This window comes from Panthera onca, chromosome E1, assembly GCF_046562875.1.
Source record: "Panthera onca isolate mPanOnc1 chromosome E1, mPanOnc1 haplotype 2, whole genome shotgun sequence".
NCBI lineage: Eukaryota > Metazoa > Chordata > Mammalia > Carnivora > Felidae > Panthera > Panthera onca.
In genome coordinates this window covers 21,409,759-21,428,321 of record NC_138352.1, presented here as the reverse complement: position 1 = coordinate 21,428,321, position 18,563 = coordinate 21,409,759, and the positions used below count along the sequence as shown (strand labels likewise).

General features: G+C 53.2%; 1 protein-coding gene across 1 annotated transcript; it reads left to right on the top strand.

The window, feature by feature from the left end:
• Window positions 1–5,800: 5,800 nt before the first annotated feature.
• Window positions 5,801–18,223, top strand: PIRT (phosphoinositide interacting regulator of transient receptor potential channels). Its single transcript, XM_060647279.3, has 2 exons — window positions 5,801–5,966; window positions 16,336–18,223. Exon 2 carries the CDS (start codon window positions 16,480–16,482, stop codon window positions 16,885–16,887), a length of 408 nt encoding a protein of 135 aa, XP_060503262.1. The 5' UTR covers window positions 5,801–5,966; window positions 16,336–16,479; the 3' UTR covers window positions 16,888–18,223.
• The last annotated feature ends 340 nt before the right edge of the window (window positions 18,224–18,563 follow it).

Below are 18,563 nucleotides of genomic sequence, written 5' to 3'. Positions count from 1 at the left end.
CAGAAGAATTGCTTAAACATATTAAATAGAATTTCTTTGGGATCACTGCTAGCTCCCAAATTCCATAATACTAGTATTATTAATAGAAGACTTGGTTAAATAACATACTACAATATTTCTGTCGGATTCCTTATATTCACAACTGAGTGCTTCATAAAGGAGGAAGGGAAGGGTTTATGCTTTCCTACGGTCTTTTCCTTCCGTCTCCTGATCAAGGCCACCATCGCAGACTTTGCCTCTTGAACCAGGATCCCCTCCAGCCTCCCCCACCGCCCCCACTCCCACCCCACCTCCCCCTCTAGCCCCTCCACCTCTTTGCCAAAACCTACCTCCCCTCCATCATTCTTTTTCCTGATTCCTACGTGTCCTTCAAGACTCATCCTGGCCATCGCCTCCTTCGAGAAGCCTCTCCCTCCCATCTCAGTTGCCACTCTAGGCCAATCTGTGTTTAAGACGATCGTCCTTTGAATTCTCGAAGAGTTTTTCCTTCTGGATTGCTAGTGTTAGTTTACTTGCTTTTCTTTTGCCACAAAAATTGTACAGTTCGTTGAGGTCATCTCTTTATTTATAGTGCCTCACTTGAAATATGCCCGGCGTGTAACAGGCACACAATAAATATTTGATGAAGCGATGAATGCATGAATCTTTTTAATCATTCAAAAACTAACAAGTCTTAATCCTTTGACATTTTGCAATTGTGGTGACTATTTTTTGTGACATTGCATTTATCAGCAAACCTCGTGAAGTCGACTTCTCCACCTGCAGATCCAGTGTAATTTACACACCACCCGAAGATTGCTGCCGGCCAAGGAGGGCCACGGAACAATGGAAGTGAACTTCAAATGGTAACACTACCTCACATGCGCCACGAGATGGCAGCCGCAGCCCAGGAGCAGGCGGCTTCTGGCCTCTGACCGTGCCCTCACCCAGGAGGTCGGGTCTTTGGCCTGCGGCGGCCGTGGTCCCCCTCCCAGCACCTGCACAGCTCCTCCCCAGGGACTCAGGCTTCCTGGAGGGTCCGATGTCCCTGAGTCACCCCCCAGAAAATGTCCCTTCCTCCTGGCTCCTGTAAACTCTACAAGCCCCTTCAGGGGGCTCTTCAGGCCCCCACCCCTCCAGCCCCCACCCCACATTATAAAATTCCCTTTGCAGCAGGCGCTCCTGAATCCCCCCCTCACAGGACCTGGCCTGGCTGCTCCATTAATTTGTAAGGGACCAAGAAAGGGGGTGTAATAGCTCCTTGGCTGCCCCCCCTCCGCCGCCACCCAAGGAAAGGAGGACATCTTGAGAAGTGTCACAGACAAGAAGAAAGACGGATAGGTATAGACAAGGAAAAAGAGGGCCGGAAGAGACAAGAAGAAAGAGAGGAGCTGAGATGACAGTGGCTGGAGGAAAAGGCCTTAGTCACAGCCCTAGGCTCTGTGCAGATGCCTGAGCCAGCCGGAGGGACCGGGAGGGAGACGCCTTCAAGAGGACCAAGGCGCCGGACCGGGAGAGATGTGGGGCCATGGAACCCCATCTCGTTGGCTATGGTGCCCCCATGGAGCACAGGGGGTTCCTCTCTCCCACACCCACGGAACTGCCTTCCCTTTTACGTCCTCTACGTCCGTATCTGTCTTCTTTGCTCTTCCCTCGGGTACAGTCTGGGTCAGAAGCATCACTGGGGTGCTAATATCCTACTAGCATATTCTCCAAAAGCGATGGTGTTTGGGTTTTTTCTTTTTTTTTTTTTTTTAAGATAGCGAGCTGCCATGATGGTTATGAAATCATAATAAAAAGACATGGAAGCGGGGCGCCTTGGTGGCTTAGTCGGTTAAGCATCCGACTTCGCTCAGGTCATGATCTCACGGTTCACGGGTTCGAGCCCCGCGTCGGGCTCTGTGTTGACCGCTCAGAGCCTGGATCCTGCTTCGGATTCTGTGTCTCCCTCTCTCCCTGCCCCTCCCCCGCTCACACTCTGTCTCTCTCTCTCTCAAAAAATAAATAAACATTAAAAAAATTTTTTAAAAAAGACATGGAAGCAAATAGTGTAAAAGACAGGGTGTCAACACAGACACCCCCTCATTAGTCTTGCAGCCCCGCAGCCAATGATACGCCCCTCCCTGCTTCCCTCCCCACATGAGGATCCAGCTCCCCATCTGGAGGGGCCCTGGCAGGAGCCACTCAGGGCCCCACGGCAGCTCCTAAGGGCTCAGAGGCCTGCGGCCCGCCTGAGAGTCCCTTTTAGGGAATCCCCATGACACAATGGGGGACGCAGGGAGCGGAGGATGGAAATGATCGCTGCACCCGGGGTCGCCAGTCGCAGTGACCCATCCTATCGGCACGACCGAGGACTGAGAAGCACATACCCAACGCGGACCTGCCTGTGTCACAGGGCTGCCATGAGGACCCCGTGGCACGTAGGCAAAAGGCCTCCATACGTTGTCAGTGTTCCCTCGGCCATCTGTCCCACACTGACCGGGTGCCTCTTCCAGGCCAAGGCACCGTCCTGAGACCCCAGGCCACAGTGAACTGGAGATAAAGCCCTTGCAGAATGCAGGGAAATGCGTCGCGGCATCACGGAGGAGGCAGCCAGCCGAATCCAGAAGGCGGGGAGTTGGCTAAGTCAGACAGCCTGGCATCTTCGGGAACCGAACGGCGTGGGCAAGAACAGGGGGTGGCTGCCACAGAGGAAACGAAACTCGGGAGGCATCGCCAGAAGGGCTGGCACTGGCCAGGATCCCGCTTTCTGGACACCTGACCATCAAAAGGTGGTTTGGAGACAACCAGGGGCGTGTGAATGTGGATTGAGTGTTACCATTAAGTAGAGTGCTTACGTTTCACACGTGATTATGATGGCAGCTGTCAGCTGTAAAAAGATCAAGGAAGGGAGGAAGGAAGTCCTCATCTGTTAAGAGATACACATCTCTCCTTGCAGGGATTAACTACAGGACAAAGGTCTGGATTTGCTTATAACACTAAAAAAAATGTAGGAGGGAGTTAAGCGGAACGGAAAAAGCGTTGATAATTGAGGCTGGACAGTGGATATATGAGGGCTCGTTAGAGAACTGTTTTCTCCATTTTGGGGTATGCTAAACTTCCTTATTTTTAAAATCTTTATTTATTTATTTTGAGAGAGAGAGAGAGAGCAGGGGAGGGACAGAGAGACAGGGAGACAGAGAATCTCAAGCAGGCTCCGCACCATCCGTCCAGAGCCCGACACAGGGCTTGAATGTACGAACCACGAGATCATGACCTGAGCTGAAGCCAAGAGTCAGACACTCAACCGACTGAGCCACCCGGGCGCCCCTCCACAGTTGTTTTTTTTTAACGTTTATTTATTTTTGAGACAGAGAGAGACAGAGCATGAACAGGGGAGGAGCAGAGAGAGAGGGAGACACAGAATCTGAAACAGGCTCCAGGCTCTGAGCTGTCAGCACAGAGCCCGATGCGGGGCTCGAACTCACGGACCGTGAGATCATGACCTGAGCCGAAGTCAGACGCTTAACTGACCAAGCCACCCAGGCGCCCCCCCTCCACAGTTTTTTTATTTAAAAACGTGTGCCAACAAGTTTTGGAGGACTGTGGCAGGACAGATGATCATCAAGAACAGAAGAAAGGCTGTGGATGCCCAGAGGAGGAGATGTGGGCCCAAGGAGGGGGGCTTGGGGAAGTTAGAGAAGAGGTGAGACCAGATCGGGTCCAAGTGGGCAGAAGGGACATTCCAGGCAAGGAGAGCCCATGTGTATGGGCACAGAGGCTCTGGATGCTTCTATTAAGGTAACTGGATGATCCTGCTTTGCTTGGAACTGGCCTGGTTTAGCACTGGAAGTCCCCGTGCTGTGTCCCAGAGACCTGGGTGGCTGGTCGCCCCACCAACCCCACCCTGGAGCATTGGGCTAGCCGGGCAAGAGAGAGCAGAGCTGAGCTGGAGTGGCTGGGAGCTTCGAGATGCAGGATAAGAGGGCTGAGGGCCATCACCCAGGCAACGCCAGGCCAGCTTTCTGCCCCTTGCGTAGCACAAAGTTACAGCATCCCTTTCTGCGGGGATGGCTGGAGTCCACTGCCCGGGGACCAAGCCGGCTTCTCACGCCTCCTCGACTGTCCCTCCGGCGATGAGGCTGCAGACAGCACGACTTCAACCCTGGACACTGTCTCCTGGACCCCAACCCCCCTTAACCTGCATACGTACTTATATGTGCACATACATACACACGAGCGCACAGACCTACGTGTATGTCGTATACGTGCACAGACGACATTACATAGCTTTGTTCATTAAGCACTTGCTATGTGCATTTGCTTATTCAATCCTCACATAAACCCCCTGGGGTAGTCATGAGCACATCTACTCAATGAGTGAAGGAATCAAGGCTCAGAGAAGTTGAGTGACTCATCCAAAGTCAAATATAAGGACAGCAACATACCTCATATGCCTACGTCAGAGGGCTCTGTGGGGCAAGCGGTGAATTATTACACATACAAAGCATGTATCCTGGCATCTGACGTAGACAAAAGTGCTCAGTAAGGGCCGATCTCGCCCATGACCATGTGACACCACATTCCCACACCCTGTGGACAGTGGAGGAAGCATAGGAGTCTGGACTCGGGGGAAGAAAATGAATGATTATTTGCGTTGCGGAATAATTCACCCCCGTGTGTCTTCATAGGAGAAACGGATCTTACATAGATTTGAGCGTAGAGGCGAGAGGCAGCGACAGAAGGGCATCCCCCAAAGCCTTCCGGTCAAGTTCCCATGGACACTCACCCCCTGAGAAGACCCCACGCGGCTCTCACGGTCTCTTGCCGTGTATTACACGGCCCACCCGCCCATCTGTCTGGGGTCTTTCCAGTCTGGAAATTTCCTGTTCATGTCAGGTGTACAGAAATCAACATGGCAGTCATGGAAGATTCCCACGCCTCCCTCGGTCTTGCGTTTGCCAGCTCACTCCTGGGGGAGCCTCTACGGGGGAGCATGGGGGAAGCCCCCCAGTGTACTGGGGCCAGTGGCAAGGACCCTCCCCTACCCTGAGCCGCACAGCCAGTGCAGAGCAATGGCTGCTCCCATCCTCCAGTTAGTGGAGAAGGGCAGGGCCAGTCTGGCGCTCAGGGTCTCGGGCAATTTTGTCAACTTCTGGGTGCCCTTCAGCACCTTGAGGGTGGCCAAGCCAACCCTTCGTAAGCAGCTTCTATAAGCCCAACTGCAAAGGTAGGAACACCGCCCCACCATTGCAAAGGCTGCCATCATCTTCTTTCCATCACTAACACGAAAAGCCACAGGGGCATAACCAGTTCAGAGATGCCTGGGCCTGGGGTGGGTCCCATATGTCGTCAACATATGGCACCCACCCACAGGCACTGGGCGGGGGGGTGGGTTGGTTCCCAGAGGCGTCCCTGCCACCTTGGAACCGAGGACGTTAAATAAGCATACACCTGCCCTCTCTGACTTCCAGAACAAACAGAGCTCCCAGATCTCATTGTCACGGCCTGCCCCGTAGAGCGCGTGCAGAGCCTCTGAGCCCACCCTCTGGTAGCCCCATTGCCATCTCCTCCACCACCATCACGCAGTCCACCGACCCAGAAACTCCAGCTCTCCCGATTCCCGAGAAGCAGCCCTGCCCAGAGACCAACCGAAGGCACATCTCCTCCAAAACTTGAAGACAGACCGCACAGAAGCTTCATTAATTTTGCACAAGATTCGTCTAATAGTGGCTGAGCAGAGAGGAGACAAAGCCACCGGACGTTGTCTCTGCCAGCAGCCCGCCAAGGGTTAACCCATTAGCCCATATCCTGGTGAGCTCATCCCCACTGGAGCCTGCTCAGTGGCTGGGATTCACTGCTCACCAGCTCCTGGAGGGGGCCGGGGAGGCTTTCTCCAGGGCTGGGATGAACAACTTGAACAGAAACTCATTGCCGGGTGCCTCCCCCACCGTGCAAGCTGCCTCTGATTCCCAGGTTCACCGTCCCCTCCTGGGACCCTGAGGACAGTAAGTAAGGAGGGGACTGGTCCCCTCTGCCCTTCCGTTTCCCCGGAGAAACGAGATGATTTTTCACTGTGCTTTAGAGCGTGTTCAGTCTTGGAACTGGAATTGGGAAGGCCGATGTGAATGAGGGGTAAAGGAGATGGGGGCCGTGCCTGGGGACGGGGGTGGGGGGGAAGCGGCCACGGGCAGGCTGGGGGGACCGCCCAGGGAGAGTGGTGGCAGGAGAGGAGGGGGCGCCCTGCTATGCACCTGGGAGAGCAGAAGCTGTGTGCAGACAGCTAGATGTACAGCATCCAGCCTTTACCCCTGGCAGCTGGGAGGGGCGGGGAGGGCCGGGCAGGGACCTCAGTCTCAAACCTGGGCAGAGGCGGGAACAAAATCGCCAGACGGCCAAGCGCCAGGCTGCCCTCAGCTCCCAGAGTGCACGGGCGGGACCTCAGGCCCAGAATGTCCTCCTGTGCATCCCAGATATCAGACCTCGGCGTCTGCCCGTCCCTCCCAGCCGCAGGTGCGGCAGGCGCCGAGGGCGGGTGCCAGGGAGACAAGGTGCAGCAAGCTGGCCGGGACGGGCTTCGTCTCAAAAGGCGAAACCCGGACAGGAACGTGCAGGGTGAACGTGTGCCACGGGGACCAATCCTCCCCGTGAAAGGAGACGTTATCACCTGAGCTATTTTTTTCCACCTCGTTACTGGGCAGGGTCTGGACGCTGGCCCGGCGACATGAAGAGGGAGGTGAATGGCACTGTCTGGGTGGAGTATGGCCTTTGGGGAACTTCCCTTCCCAGAAGTGCTGTGAGCAGGTGACAGATGGGTGGCCGAGCCGTGGGGACAGCGGCAGTGCGTTCAGAAACGTTTGCTGTAGCCTCTACGTTATCAGCCCAGGAGCCGGGCCCCACTCATCTCATCAGAAGGGGGTCACTGGTGGGGACTCCGGCGGAGAGAGAGAGCACGACCCTCCGTGTCTCAGGAATGTCACAGACAGACCCACGCTTGGGTCTTTCTCAGGAATAACCAATCGTGTTATTTCTGCCACTTGTATTTTGTGGCCTGCTCTCCCCCTCTTCTCCCACCAGGTGACCCTGCTCTCTGGCCCCAGCGTCCATCAAGGTGGGGGGGGGCCCTCTCTCCGAGCTCTGCTTTCCGTCCTTACGCTTCCCAGAATAGCCCCAGCTCCTACCAGGGGAGGGACAGACAACTCCAGGCCCAAGCACAGCGGGGTCCCTTAGGAGGGTTCCGAGACCGCTTAGCGGGATGCCCAGCCCAGATCCAATTTCTCATAAACAACAAAAGAAACTTTTGGTGTCTGTCTCACGTGGGATAGCGCACATTCTTATACCCCCCCCCAAAAAAAGCACTTGTTTTTTTTATCTGAAATTCAGATTTACTGGCACCCTGTCATTTTATTGGCGAAATCTAGCAACGTGATACTATGGACCGAGTTCTGGCACATTCAGAGAAGGGCGCGGCCAGCGAAGGGCCGAGGCGAGGATGTGCGGGAAGGCGCTGGTGGGGAGCCAGGAATGGGGGCAGCGAAGACGGGAGACGGGGAAAGACAGGGCTCCCATCTCTGAGAAAGCATGGTCCAGGGTGTGGGGCCAGGCGGTTCTGGACCTTAGTTTCCCTATCTGTAAAATGGGAGGGATTGGGATAGTGCTGCCCCCCCCCCCAAGAGCCAGGAGGCAAAGGGACCAGGCGTTTTAGCTCCATCTGAGTGACAGTGGTGGGGACTCTGTGTCCTCTCCGGCCGCTCCGGCCCCTGCTCAGGGGCCCCGGCTCCAGCCCCTGGCCTCCTCGATGGCGCTACCCAGCACCGCCAGGCCTTACCCGGCACCCAGAGCAGCCACCACTGGACTTCAGTGTGCTGCCTGGGCCCCATTCCCAGTGTCCTCCCCACTCACCGTTCCCTCGGTTTGGAAAGAACATTGAAACTGTCCCCAGGCGGAGCAGGATAGGCTTGAACTCAGGCTCTGGAGCCACCCAGACTCCCAAACTCCCCTTCTGACCCTGGCTCACTACTCACCACTGAGTAACTTCGGGCAAGCCACTTAACCTCTCTGATGCTTAGCTTCCTCACCATTGACAGATGCCAGTCCATTAGAGGCCGGGGGTGGGGGCGTGGGCAGCATGCCCGCCTGGCCCCTCACAGCTGCCTCAGCGCCCCCCGCCCAGCTTTGCCAATCCCACCCTACCAGCCCCGCTCAGGTCAGGGGGTGTTGTTGACAACAATCGGTGGAAGAAACAGGACTGGGCACTTGATGCTGGCCAGTTCTCACCTTCCCCGCCCCCACGGTCCCAACCGGAGACGGGAAAGCAAGCAAATTCGCAGGGTGAGCTCCACTTGCCCGCAAAACCCTCTCCTCCTTCTCCTGCCAAAGCTCCCCTGCTTTTTGAATCATTTAACTTAACAAGCGTCTGCTGTGTCCCCAGACTCAGCAAAGCACCGAGCACTGAGCGAACCTGCTAGAGAGCGTAGGGAGTTGAGAAAGCCCCAGCCCCAGCCCCTCAAGGGATCTGGGAGGGGACAGAACGCTCTCAGTCCCAAAGAAGGTACAGACACTGTCTGCTCACCTCCAGGGCACTAATTCACTCACTTCCCTTCCAACCTCCATTCCCTACATTTCAGACGCTCAGGAAATCTGCTGGAGGACAAGTATTTGGTCCTTATTATCCGGGACACTCGCTGCCGCTCACCAGCTCGCATAATACACACACACACACACACACACACACACACACACACACACGGCACCAGACCATTTGCACGTTGGCGGATGAATAGGTGACCTCGTGAGAAAAAGCCCAAATCTTCCAGCCAGTTCTCTCCCCTCTCGCTGGAGACATCTCTTCACCTCATTTGTCAGAGACACCACTGAGCGAGCAACTATGCGCAGAAGAGTGAAGGAATGCGCACACCCTGAGCTCCTCTGCAGGGAGGGAGACTGGCTTCCTAGTATCTAGCAGAGGATAGCACATGGGAGTTGTCGCAAAGCATTGTGGTGTTGGTGAGCACTGTTTGCGGAGCACTGCATAGCAACCTGGGGGATACGAGGTCAACAGCCCCACGCGGAAATGACACATGTAGACGGGATCTCCGAATAAGTGCACCATCACGAGCACATGGTAGATGAGTAGACCAGCTCTAACAAGATTAAGGGATGGTCCTGTGGGTCCCTCCCTCCTGGAGAAGATCATTGAGGCCACTGGACCCAGTCTTTGCTCCATCCAGGGCCCCCTGGCTCACTGCAAGTCTCTGTTTCCCCTCAAGGGATGGTGTCTCTCCAGAAACAAGGTGGACAAACTCTTAGCTCTCTCTCTCTCTCATCTGCATTTTCTGTCCCAATTCCTAATTTCTCCAAGAAGCACCTTCTCTACCTTTCTGGATTTCCTCTTCATCAATATCAATTATACAGTCTTTCCCGTAAGAGCCAAGTGACTCCCTCACCTTTCAGATCTCCCTATAACATCTCCACCCTATTCTGGGGTCATTTTGCCTCTGCCCACACCTCTCATTTTCCTGGGTAACATGTTTCACCCTATCTATCTATCTCTTTATCTATCCATCCATCCATCCATCCATCCATCCATCCACCTTATCTATCTATCTATCTATCTATCTATCTATCTATCTATCCATCCATCCATCCATCTTATCTATCTATCCATCCATCCATCCATCTATCCATCCATCCACCTTATCTATCCATCCATCCATCCATCCATTTTATCTATCTATCTATCTATCTATCCATCCATCCATCCATCTTTCTATTTAGAGAGCACACGAGTGGGGGTGGGGTAGAGAGACAGAGAAAGAGAGACAGAGAGAGAATCCCAAGTAGGCTCCACATCCAGCCCAGCACAGAGCCAGACATGGGGCTCCAAGTCACAACTCCGAGATCATGACCTGAGCCGAAATCAAGAGTCGGCCGCTCAACCAACGGAGCCAACCAGGCACCCGCTTCTTTCTTGCTCACCCCCATTTGCTGGATTCCCACATTCCATCATTCGGCCTCAACCCTTATCGACATTCTGCCATTCTCGGTTCAGCTGTATTTCCAACTACTCCCTACCATGACCCATCAATTATTTTTAGGGTTTTAATGGTCCTTTTATCTGTGGGGTGCAATTTACACACACGGAAACGCACAGGTCTTAGCGTGCTACATGGGCAAATGGGCTCCCCCCGCCACGAAACTCACACCAATACCATGCACAGAACATTTCCGTTCGCTCCAGGGAAATCTATTAGTTCCTTCCTGCAATTAATTCCCTTCCCTACAATGACTGTTTTGAGTTTGTCGCCTTCAATTCGTTCTTAGAAGCTTCCAGAATGTCCTATAAATGGAAATATACAACATATGTCCTCTTTCATAAATCTGATTTCTTTCACCCGGCATGTCTATGAGACTCATCCATGCCGCATGTGTCTCAAAAGTTTTGTTCCTTTTCCTTGTTCGTTCCTTTTTATTGCCTGGCATTCCTCTGTATGGATCTGCACTTTGCTGTTGGGTTGTCTCTGGTTGGGGTGCTGTGGGCGAAGGTCCTGTATGAATATTCTTACACAAGTCATTTGTAGGCATAGGCTTTCGTGTCTTTTGGACAAATAATTAGCTGGGGGTGGAACTTCTAGGAGGAATAAGGTAGGTGTGCGTTTAACTTCATAAGAAACTCCCAAGCCTGTTTTCCAAAGTGCACCTGCCATGTTATGTCCCCGCCATCAGCATACGAGAGAGCTCTGATTGCTTCCCGGTTCAGTTTTAAATACTAACCATTCTAGTGAGCATGTGGCTGTATCTCCTGGTGGTTTTAATTTGCATGTCCCTGTTGAGTATCAGCATCGAGCACTTTTTCATGGGGTTCTTGTCCATCTGTTTACCTCCCTTTGTAATGGTATGTCTAAATATTTTGCCCATTTTATTTATTTTTCAAAAATATTTTTTAATGTTTATTCATTTTTGAGAGAGAGACAGAGCTTGAGCGGGGGAGGGGCAGAGCGAGGGAGACACAGAATCGGAAGCAGGCTCCAGGCTCTGAGCTGTCAGCACAGAGCCGGACACGGGGATCGAACTCGAACCATGAGGTCAAGACCAGAGCTGAACTCGGACGCTTAACCGACTGAGCCACCCAGGGGCCCCTCTTCTCAGTGGCTTTTAATGAACAGGAGTTTTCAGTCACGATGAGGTCTTACTTGGTTAAGATTTCGTTCTTGGTTATGGCCTGCTCTGCCCTGAGGACGCTCGCCTGCCTCCAGATCACAACGGTATTCTCCTCTGTTTCCTCCTAGAATCTTTACAGTTTTAGCTTTTATGTTCAGGTTCTGCCCGTGATCTGTCTCAGATTAATTTTTTTGTTGATGCGGTGGGGTGGGGTCGAGTTTCATTTTTTTTCCTTTGGGACATCAGTTGGTCCACACTGTTTGTCCAAAGGACTTTCTTTTCCCAGTCGAATTGCTCCTGTTGTCAAAAGGCATTTGTCCTTGGTTATCGTCTAGCTTGCTGGGTCAGTTGCTAGAGACCGTGGCCTGACTTCCTAAAAGTCAGACTTACAGATACCAGGTTGGCTTCCTGGGCTGATTTTCTGCAGACTGTGGGTCAGAGTTCTGACTTTATATGTGGTCTGGTCATTGTCTATATGTATATTCAGACTCCCATTATCATAAGCTTTTGCAAACATACACAAAAGTAGAGAGGTAGTATTATAATGAACTTCTAGATAGCCACCACCCAGATTTAATAATATTAAGCATTTTGTCATATTGCATCCAGAGTTTAATGTTTTTGTGTGAATTACAGCATCATAGCATTTCTCCCCTGTATGATGTTTCAAGATGCATCTCCGTATCTTTAAGACATTTGCTTTTGGGGGCGCCCTGGGTGGCTCAGTGGGTTGAGTGTCCAACTTTGGTTCAGGTCATGTTCTCGCAGTTCACAAGTTCGAGCCCCGTGTCAGGCTCTGTGAGGACAACTCGGAGCCTAGATACTGCTTTGGATTCTCTCTCTCTCTCTCTCTCTCTCTCTCTCTCTGCCCCTCACCCACTCATGCTGTCTCTCTCTCTTTTTCTCAGAAATAAACATTAAAAAAAAATTTAAGACATTTGCTTTTGTGTCCACAATAGCGTTACCAAATACAAATTTTTATTTTTTAATTGTTTTCATTTTTATGTTTATTATTTTTGCGACAGAGAGAGTGCAAGTGGGGGAGGGACAGAGAGAGGGGGACAGAGGATCCGAAGCGGGTTCTGTACTGACAGCAGCAAGCCCGATGCGGGGCTCGAACTCACGAACTGCAAGATCATGACCTGAACAGAAGTCAGATACTCAAGCAACTGAGCCACCCAGGCGCCCTGCAAATACGAATTTTTAATTCTTAGTGTCATCTAACCCAATCCAAATTCAAACTTCCTTAAAATTATCCCCAAATGTCTTTATATAATGGGTCTGTTCTAGTCAGAATCCAAAAAGGGGAACATGTTGCCCTTAGTTACGCCTTTTAATTATCTCTGTTTAAACATTTTATTGCTATTTAATGTGCACACAGAAAACTAGTCACATCATGAATATACAGCACAGACACACCCATGTAACCCGCGGTAGCCAGGCCAAGAATCAGAACATTACAGCACCCCAGAAGTTTCCATTGTGTCCCCCACCCGCTACCCCCACCAAAGGGAAACACTATCCCTAACTGCAAATAGCACAGATTTTGAATTTTATGTAAATGAAATCTCATGTTATGTAAATGGGGTTTTATGTAAACGGAGGTGTGTCTGGCTTCTCTCGGTCAGTGTTGTGTTTGGAGATAAGTGTATGTTCGTTCGTGCTTGGGCTTGTCAGCTCGTGATTCTTTCCTTCTCGCGGCTGTGTGGTCCCAATCCAGGGAGCCATCTTGGGCCAGCCTGCAGCCTGCCCAACCCCAATTGTGTGACTAAGTCTGCCTCCTGATGCTCCAAACATGGTCTCCAGGTTAGAGGGACCCATCCTCCCTTCTCAGATGGCTGCTCTGAGGGCTGAGCCCCACATTCAAATCTCTGGTGAGTCCAGAAGCCCCGGCATCTCCGGCCTTCCTTCCACTGTCTCCTCTGCCAGCCCAACTTTGGGGCCTCAGTCCTTGTCCACCTCTGAGATGTCAAGGACATTAAGGGTGGGTGTGTTCGTTTTGGGTGGGGGGTTGCTGTACTAAATTACCACAGACTCAGTCACTTAAAACAACGAAAGTTTATTCTCTCATGGTTCGGGAGGTCAGAGTACAAAATCAAGGTGACGTCGCAGCTGGTTCCTTCCAGAGGTTCTGAGGGAGAAGCCATGCCATGCCTCTCTCCTCGCTTCTGGCCACTGTTGCAATCCTTGGCTGTCCTTGGCCTGTGGAAGCATCACTTCGACCTCTCCCTCCGTCTTCAAGAAGGCTTCCCTCTGTATGTCAAATTTTCCTCTCCTTCCTCTTAGAAGGACGTGGTCATTGGACTGGTCTCTTTGAGAATGATCTCCTCTGCAGACCCTTGCCTTAATTACACCTGCAAAGACCTTTTATCCAAATAAGGTCACATTCTGAGGTTCTGGGTGGACAATTCAACCCACTGCAGGGAGGAAGGGACCCCCAGCATCCAAAGGCAGCACCCTTTGGGCTGGATCTTCACCGCCAAGTGGTGGAAATGACTACCCAGAGAGAAAATCCTACTGGGGACGTCAATACATCCACATAAGAAACCAGGCTGCACTAACCGGCACAAAGTCCCCTCGCTAGGACCTCATAACACGCTCTGTGATGCCCCTCCTTACCCCCAGCCCGTAGGGGAAAAGATCACTTTACAAACAGCTGCGTGGCTTATGCAAAGAGACCACAGGACCCAAGGGGAAGGGAACACCTGGGCGCCTTTACTTACAAAAGCACATCCGCCATATTCTTCAAAGTCGTTGGACACAGAGATCCAAATAGCCTCTCTCTAGATGAGCGTACATGAACGTGAATATCTATATTCTGAAGGCAAGGCAATTTTACAGCTCTTATTTCCTCCGTGGCAAAGGGGAGGGGTCTATGACTGCTTGTGGTAGGAAGGGGGAGCATTATGGTTCGGGGACGGGGACGTGGGGGACAACACCAGGTCCAGTGGTTCAGGCCTGAGCTGCTGCAGGGGGTGAGGGAGGATGGGAGGTGAGGGATTAAGTTTGAGATGAGCACCGGGAGGGAAGCGTTGGAGGAGAAATCATTCGCTCAGTGACGCTGCTGTTCGTGGAAGAGCCTTGATAAAGAGGAAGCAGAAGTTCCAGAGTGTTCCAAGCTCTGGACACCATCTCCTTTATCCCAAGTTGCCTTTTCTTTCTCTCTTTTTTTTTTAAGTTTATATTTATTTATTTTGAGAAAGAGATGGAGAGCAATCGGGGGGAAGGACAGAGAGACAGAGAGAGAGAGAGAGAGAGAGAGGGAGGGAGAATCCCAAGCAGGCTCTGCACTGCCAGCACAGAGTCCGATGCAGGACTTGAACCCATGAACCGTGAGATCGTGACCCGAACCAAAATCAAGAGTCGGATGCTTAACCAACCGACTGAGCCAACCAGGGGCCCCTATCCCAAGCTACCTTTCACCCAGGGGCCAATACCATGATTTCCAGACACGCACCCCTCTCCGTATTTGGGTCTGACTCACCCTATTTGGTGGGGGGAGCCCACTGTGACTGGGATGAACTGCCCACCTTCGCCAACACACCTTTTGCTGTTGGAAATTGCTCTCTGGTGCCCCACTCACACAGAGTAAACCTGATTTGAGTGGGGCCTGATCCAACAGGACACAGAAGAAGAGGTCGGAGGAAGAGTCTCGGGCCACCTGGAGGAGGGAAAGGGAGGGAGCTGAGGACCAAAGACAGTGGATCCAAGGAGGGAGGAGAGCAGGGGCTGGAGAGAGCGCTGCTTGGAGAAAGTCACCCCAGGCGGGCAGGGGCCCTGCAGAGAACAGACGGAGAGTCTGTGGCTCTGGGGACCCGGGAGGACAGAGTGGCCAGCACGGTCCTAGAGCTCAGCTCTGCCTGGACTTCATGCGGGGAGGCTCCGGGCTCTGCCAGGAAGAACGGAGACGAGCAGTGTCATAAAGAAACGCGGATTTAGGGGCGCCTGGGTGGCTCAGTCGGTTAAGCATCTGACTCTTGGTTTTGGCTCAGGTCATGATCTCACGGGTCATGAGATCCAGCCCCACCCCTGCACTGACAGGGCAGAGCCTGCTTGGGATTCTCTCTCTCTCTCCCTCTCTCTCTCTCAAAATAAATAAACATTACAAAAAAGTGGTGGATTTATGCTCAGGATCATCGGGAGGGAGGGAGGAAGCAGAAAGGAAGTTGTCCTCTGACTTGCTCGCTCCCCGGTGGGGATGTCGCATCTCTAGGGCACGAACCCTGCACCAGACCCTCTGGAGGCAAGTCAAGGACAGGAATCCGGGCGGTGACGGTGACTCGGTGGAGACCTCCCCTCCCCGCCCCCCGGTTCTCCCAGCCTCCCCTTCCTCCCACACACAAAAAGTACCTAAAATACCAGGAAAAGCATCTAAATCCAGCCATTCATATCTTAGTGCCTTATTGCAAATACATAGGCATTGGCACTCGAACTTGATAAAGGCTTTTTTTTTTTTTTTTTTTTTTGAACGAAAGGTTTTAATGCTGCGTTCAAGGCCCCTGAGCTAGCACAGCTCTGGCTTTCCTCCAGCTTTAGCTTTAGCCAGCTTTGGCTTTCCAGGTAAGTGGTGCCTCTCGGAAGCTCCAGAACTGCTCTGCACAGGTGACCAGCCAGGGGAGGAGAGGGCTCTGGTGACCGAGAGGTACACACACGGGTTCCGGATGCGAAATCCAAACAGGTGGTGGGATCGACTCCACTCCTTTACCCGCTAAAGAATGGGAAGGTAGGAATCTGATTTGATGTCACTCATGAGGAGGGTGGGGAAAGGGGGCATTTAGATATCAAAAAGGTCACGCTCTGAGCCCGGGGCATGACTGTCCAGTGCTGAAAAAGCACATAAAATCCTGGGCTGTGCTGTTCTCCAGTCCATACACAGTCTGGTGTTTTAAGAGCATGAGAGGGGTGCCTGCGAGGCTCAGTCGGTTAAGCGTCCGACTTCGGCTCAGGTCACGATCTCGCAGTTCGTGGGTTCGAGCCCCGCGTCAGGCTCTGTGCTGACAGCTCAGAGCCTGGAGCCTACTTCGGATTCTGTGTCTCCCTCTCTCTGCCCCACCCACCATTTGTGCTTTGTCTCTCTCTCTCTCTCTCAAAAACAGATAAACATTAAAAAATTCTTTAAAAAAAAAAAAAAGGGAAAAAAAAGAGTAAGACAAAAAGCACGCCAGGGAGTGGTTTCTTATTTATGTGGATCTCGTCTGACTTTCTTTTTGGCTTTAGCACAAAGCCAGGCATCGCCCTCCGCTGAGAGCCAGGCTGCAGACGGATGCTGAGAACAGGAAGGGCGTGTGAGGACCGCTTTGGCTTCACCCCTGCGTCTAACTGTTGCGGGTACCGGGTGCCCAGTCCTGAGGAGCCGTGACAATGGAGGCTCTCCCCAGGGCCCTGGAGGTCGAGGAGAAGTCTCCGGAATCCAAGGACCTGCTGCCCAGCCAGACCGCCAGCTCCCTGTGCATCAGCTCCAGAAGTGAGTCTGTCTGGACCGCCACCCCCAGGAGTAACTGGGAAATCTACCGTAAACCCATCGTCATCATGTCGGTGGGGGGCGCCATCCTGCTCTTCGGCGTGGTCATCACCTGCCTGGCCTACACCCTGCACCTGGGCAACAACAGCCTTAAGGTCCTTAAGATGATAGGGCCCGCCTTCCTGTCGCTGGGACTCATGATGCTGGTGTGCGGGCTGGTGTGGGTGCCCATCATCAAAAAGAAACAGAAGCAGAGGCAGAAGTCCGTTTTCTTCCAGAGCCTCAAGTCCTTCTTCCTGAATCGCTGATGGCGGCCAACAGCTCTGTTCTCCCTGTCGCCCCGCCCCCTCCACCGGGAGGAGATCTGACAAGGACATCAACATCCCCATCTTCTTGGGGGTGGGGCTAGCCATAAAGCAGACCAGCGAAGCCTCTTCCTGGCCCTGCGGGGAAGAGCTCAGGGCTCCGGGTGCAGCTGGAGGGGGCTGCTGGCTGTGTCTCATTTAGGCTCTCTGTTTAGGCTCTCTGTAACTGCCCTGCCTCCCGTAGACGCTGGCCGCAGGCATCCCCTTTCAAGGCTCACTCCCTGCTCCTGCATCCAGGTACCAGCCATCTAACTCTCTCCGCAGAGCGCTATGCATGTTGGGAAATTCCTCCGGCCAGGCCGTGCCCCAAAGAGAGCCTCCTGTTTCTGCATCTGAGTGCCTGAGCTGGATTCGCCCATTTGCACCCTTCTGGGACCCAAACTGACCGGTGGAGGTCCCTCTGAGTGCCTGAGCTGGATTCGCCCATTTGCACCCGAACTGACTGGTAGAGGTCCCTCACAGAAGAGCCAGAAGACTGGTCTGGCTCCCTGTGTTCACCGGCCCCAGCTCTCTCTGTGGGCAAGATACTGATTGGCATTTCAAGAGACGAGACGAGTCACATGTATAAAACACGGCAGAGTGAACAGTAAGGGTGGCCAGGGAGAAACACTTTGGAAGAAGGCGCGTCCCCCCTCCCCCGACCCCAGAAAAGGCGCTGGGAGTCAGCCAGCTGAGGAAATTTAACTCTGGGTTATAGAGTTTTTACATCAGAGGCCGTGTGGGCTGGACTGGGGGTGCCACAGTTTGACCTTCTAGCTCCCCTGTGAACTTGACAATTGGCCAAGCACAAGTGCATGTTGCCCTGACTCCCCCTTTCCCCCTGTCTGTCTACCCGGCCCCACCCCCAATTCTAGAACAGCAAGACAGAGACCGCAGAGGGATTCTGTAAGATTGTTCTGTCCTTCAGCTCCATCAAGGACCAAAGACCATGCACCGCACCTGAACGGTCTGTGGGTTTCCAGAGAGAGAGGATTTGCTTTAGAAAAATCCCAATGTCTGGTCTCCCTGCCTATAGCCACCGAAGGAGCGAACATTTACTGGGCGCCCTTCTCCGGTGCCAGGCCCTGGGATGGGAACCGGCCAGACAACTTCGTTCCAAAGCGAGACATATGGCCAGGCCGAGGTGCAGCCGCAACACCCGTGCTGGGCGCGCTATGGGGGAAACTTGGCAGGTGCAGGAACACAGAGGGGGCATCTCACCCAGACAGGGGAGAGGACGGAGGGATTGCGGGACTGTGCCATTGGAATGGAGGACAACAGGAAAGATAAGAGCTAGCAAAGGGGGCAGGGGGTGGAGGGGAGGCAATTTGGGGGGCAAAAGTCCAGGTGGGGGAAGGGGGAGGGGAGGGAGATTAATGAAATTAGGCAACTGCACGGCAACTTCCTGCCTCTTGGCCTGCTTCCCACCTGCTTCCCATCTGCCTTAGTGCAGCCTCTCCAGGGGCCACGATGAGGCCACAGACTGGAAGGGGGTTTCCAGGGGGCCCACCAAGCAGAGAGCACCGCGAGGTAAGCGCTCCCTAAATCTGGGGCTTAGGGCGAGCAGAGGCTCTTAGGTGACAGACCAGGAGGCTGCCCTGGGCCGGGCCAGAGGTCCAGTGGAGAGCACAGATAACGAG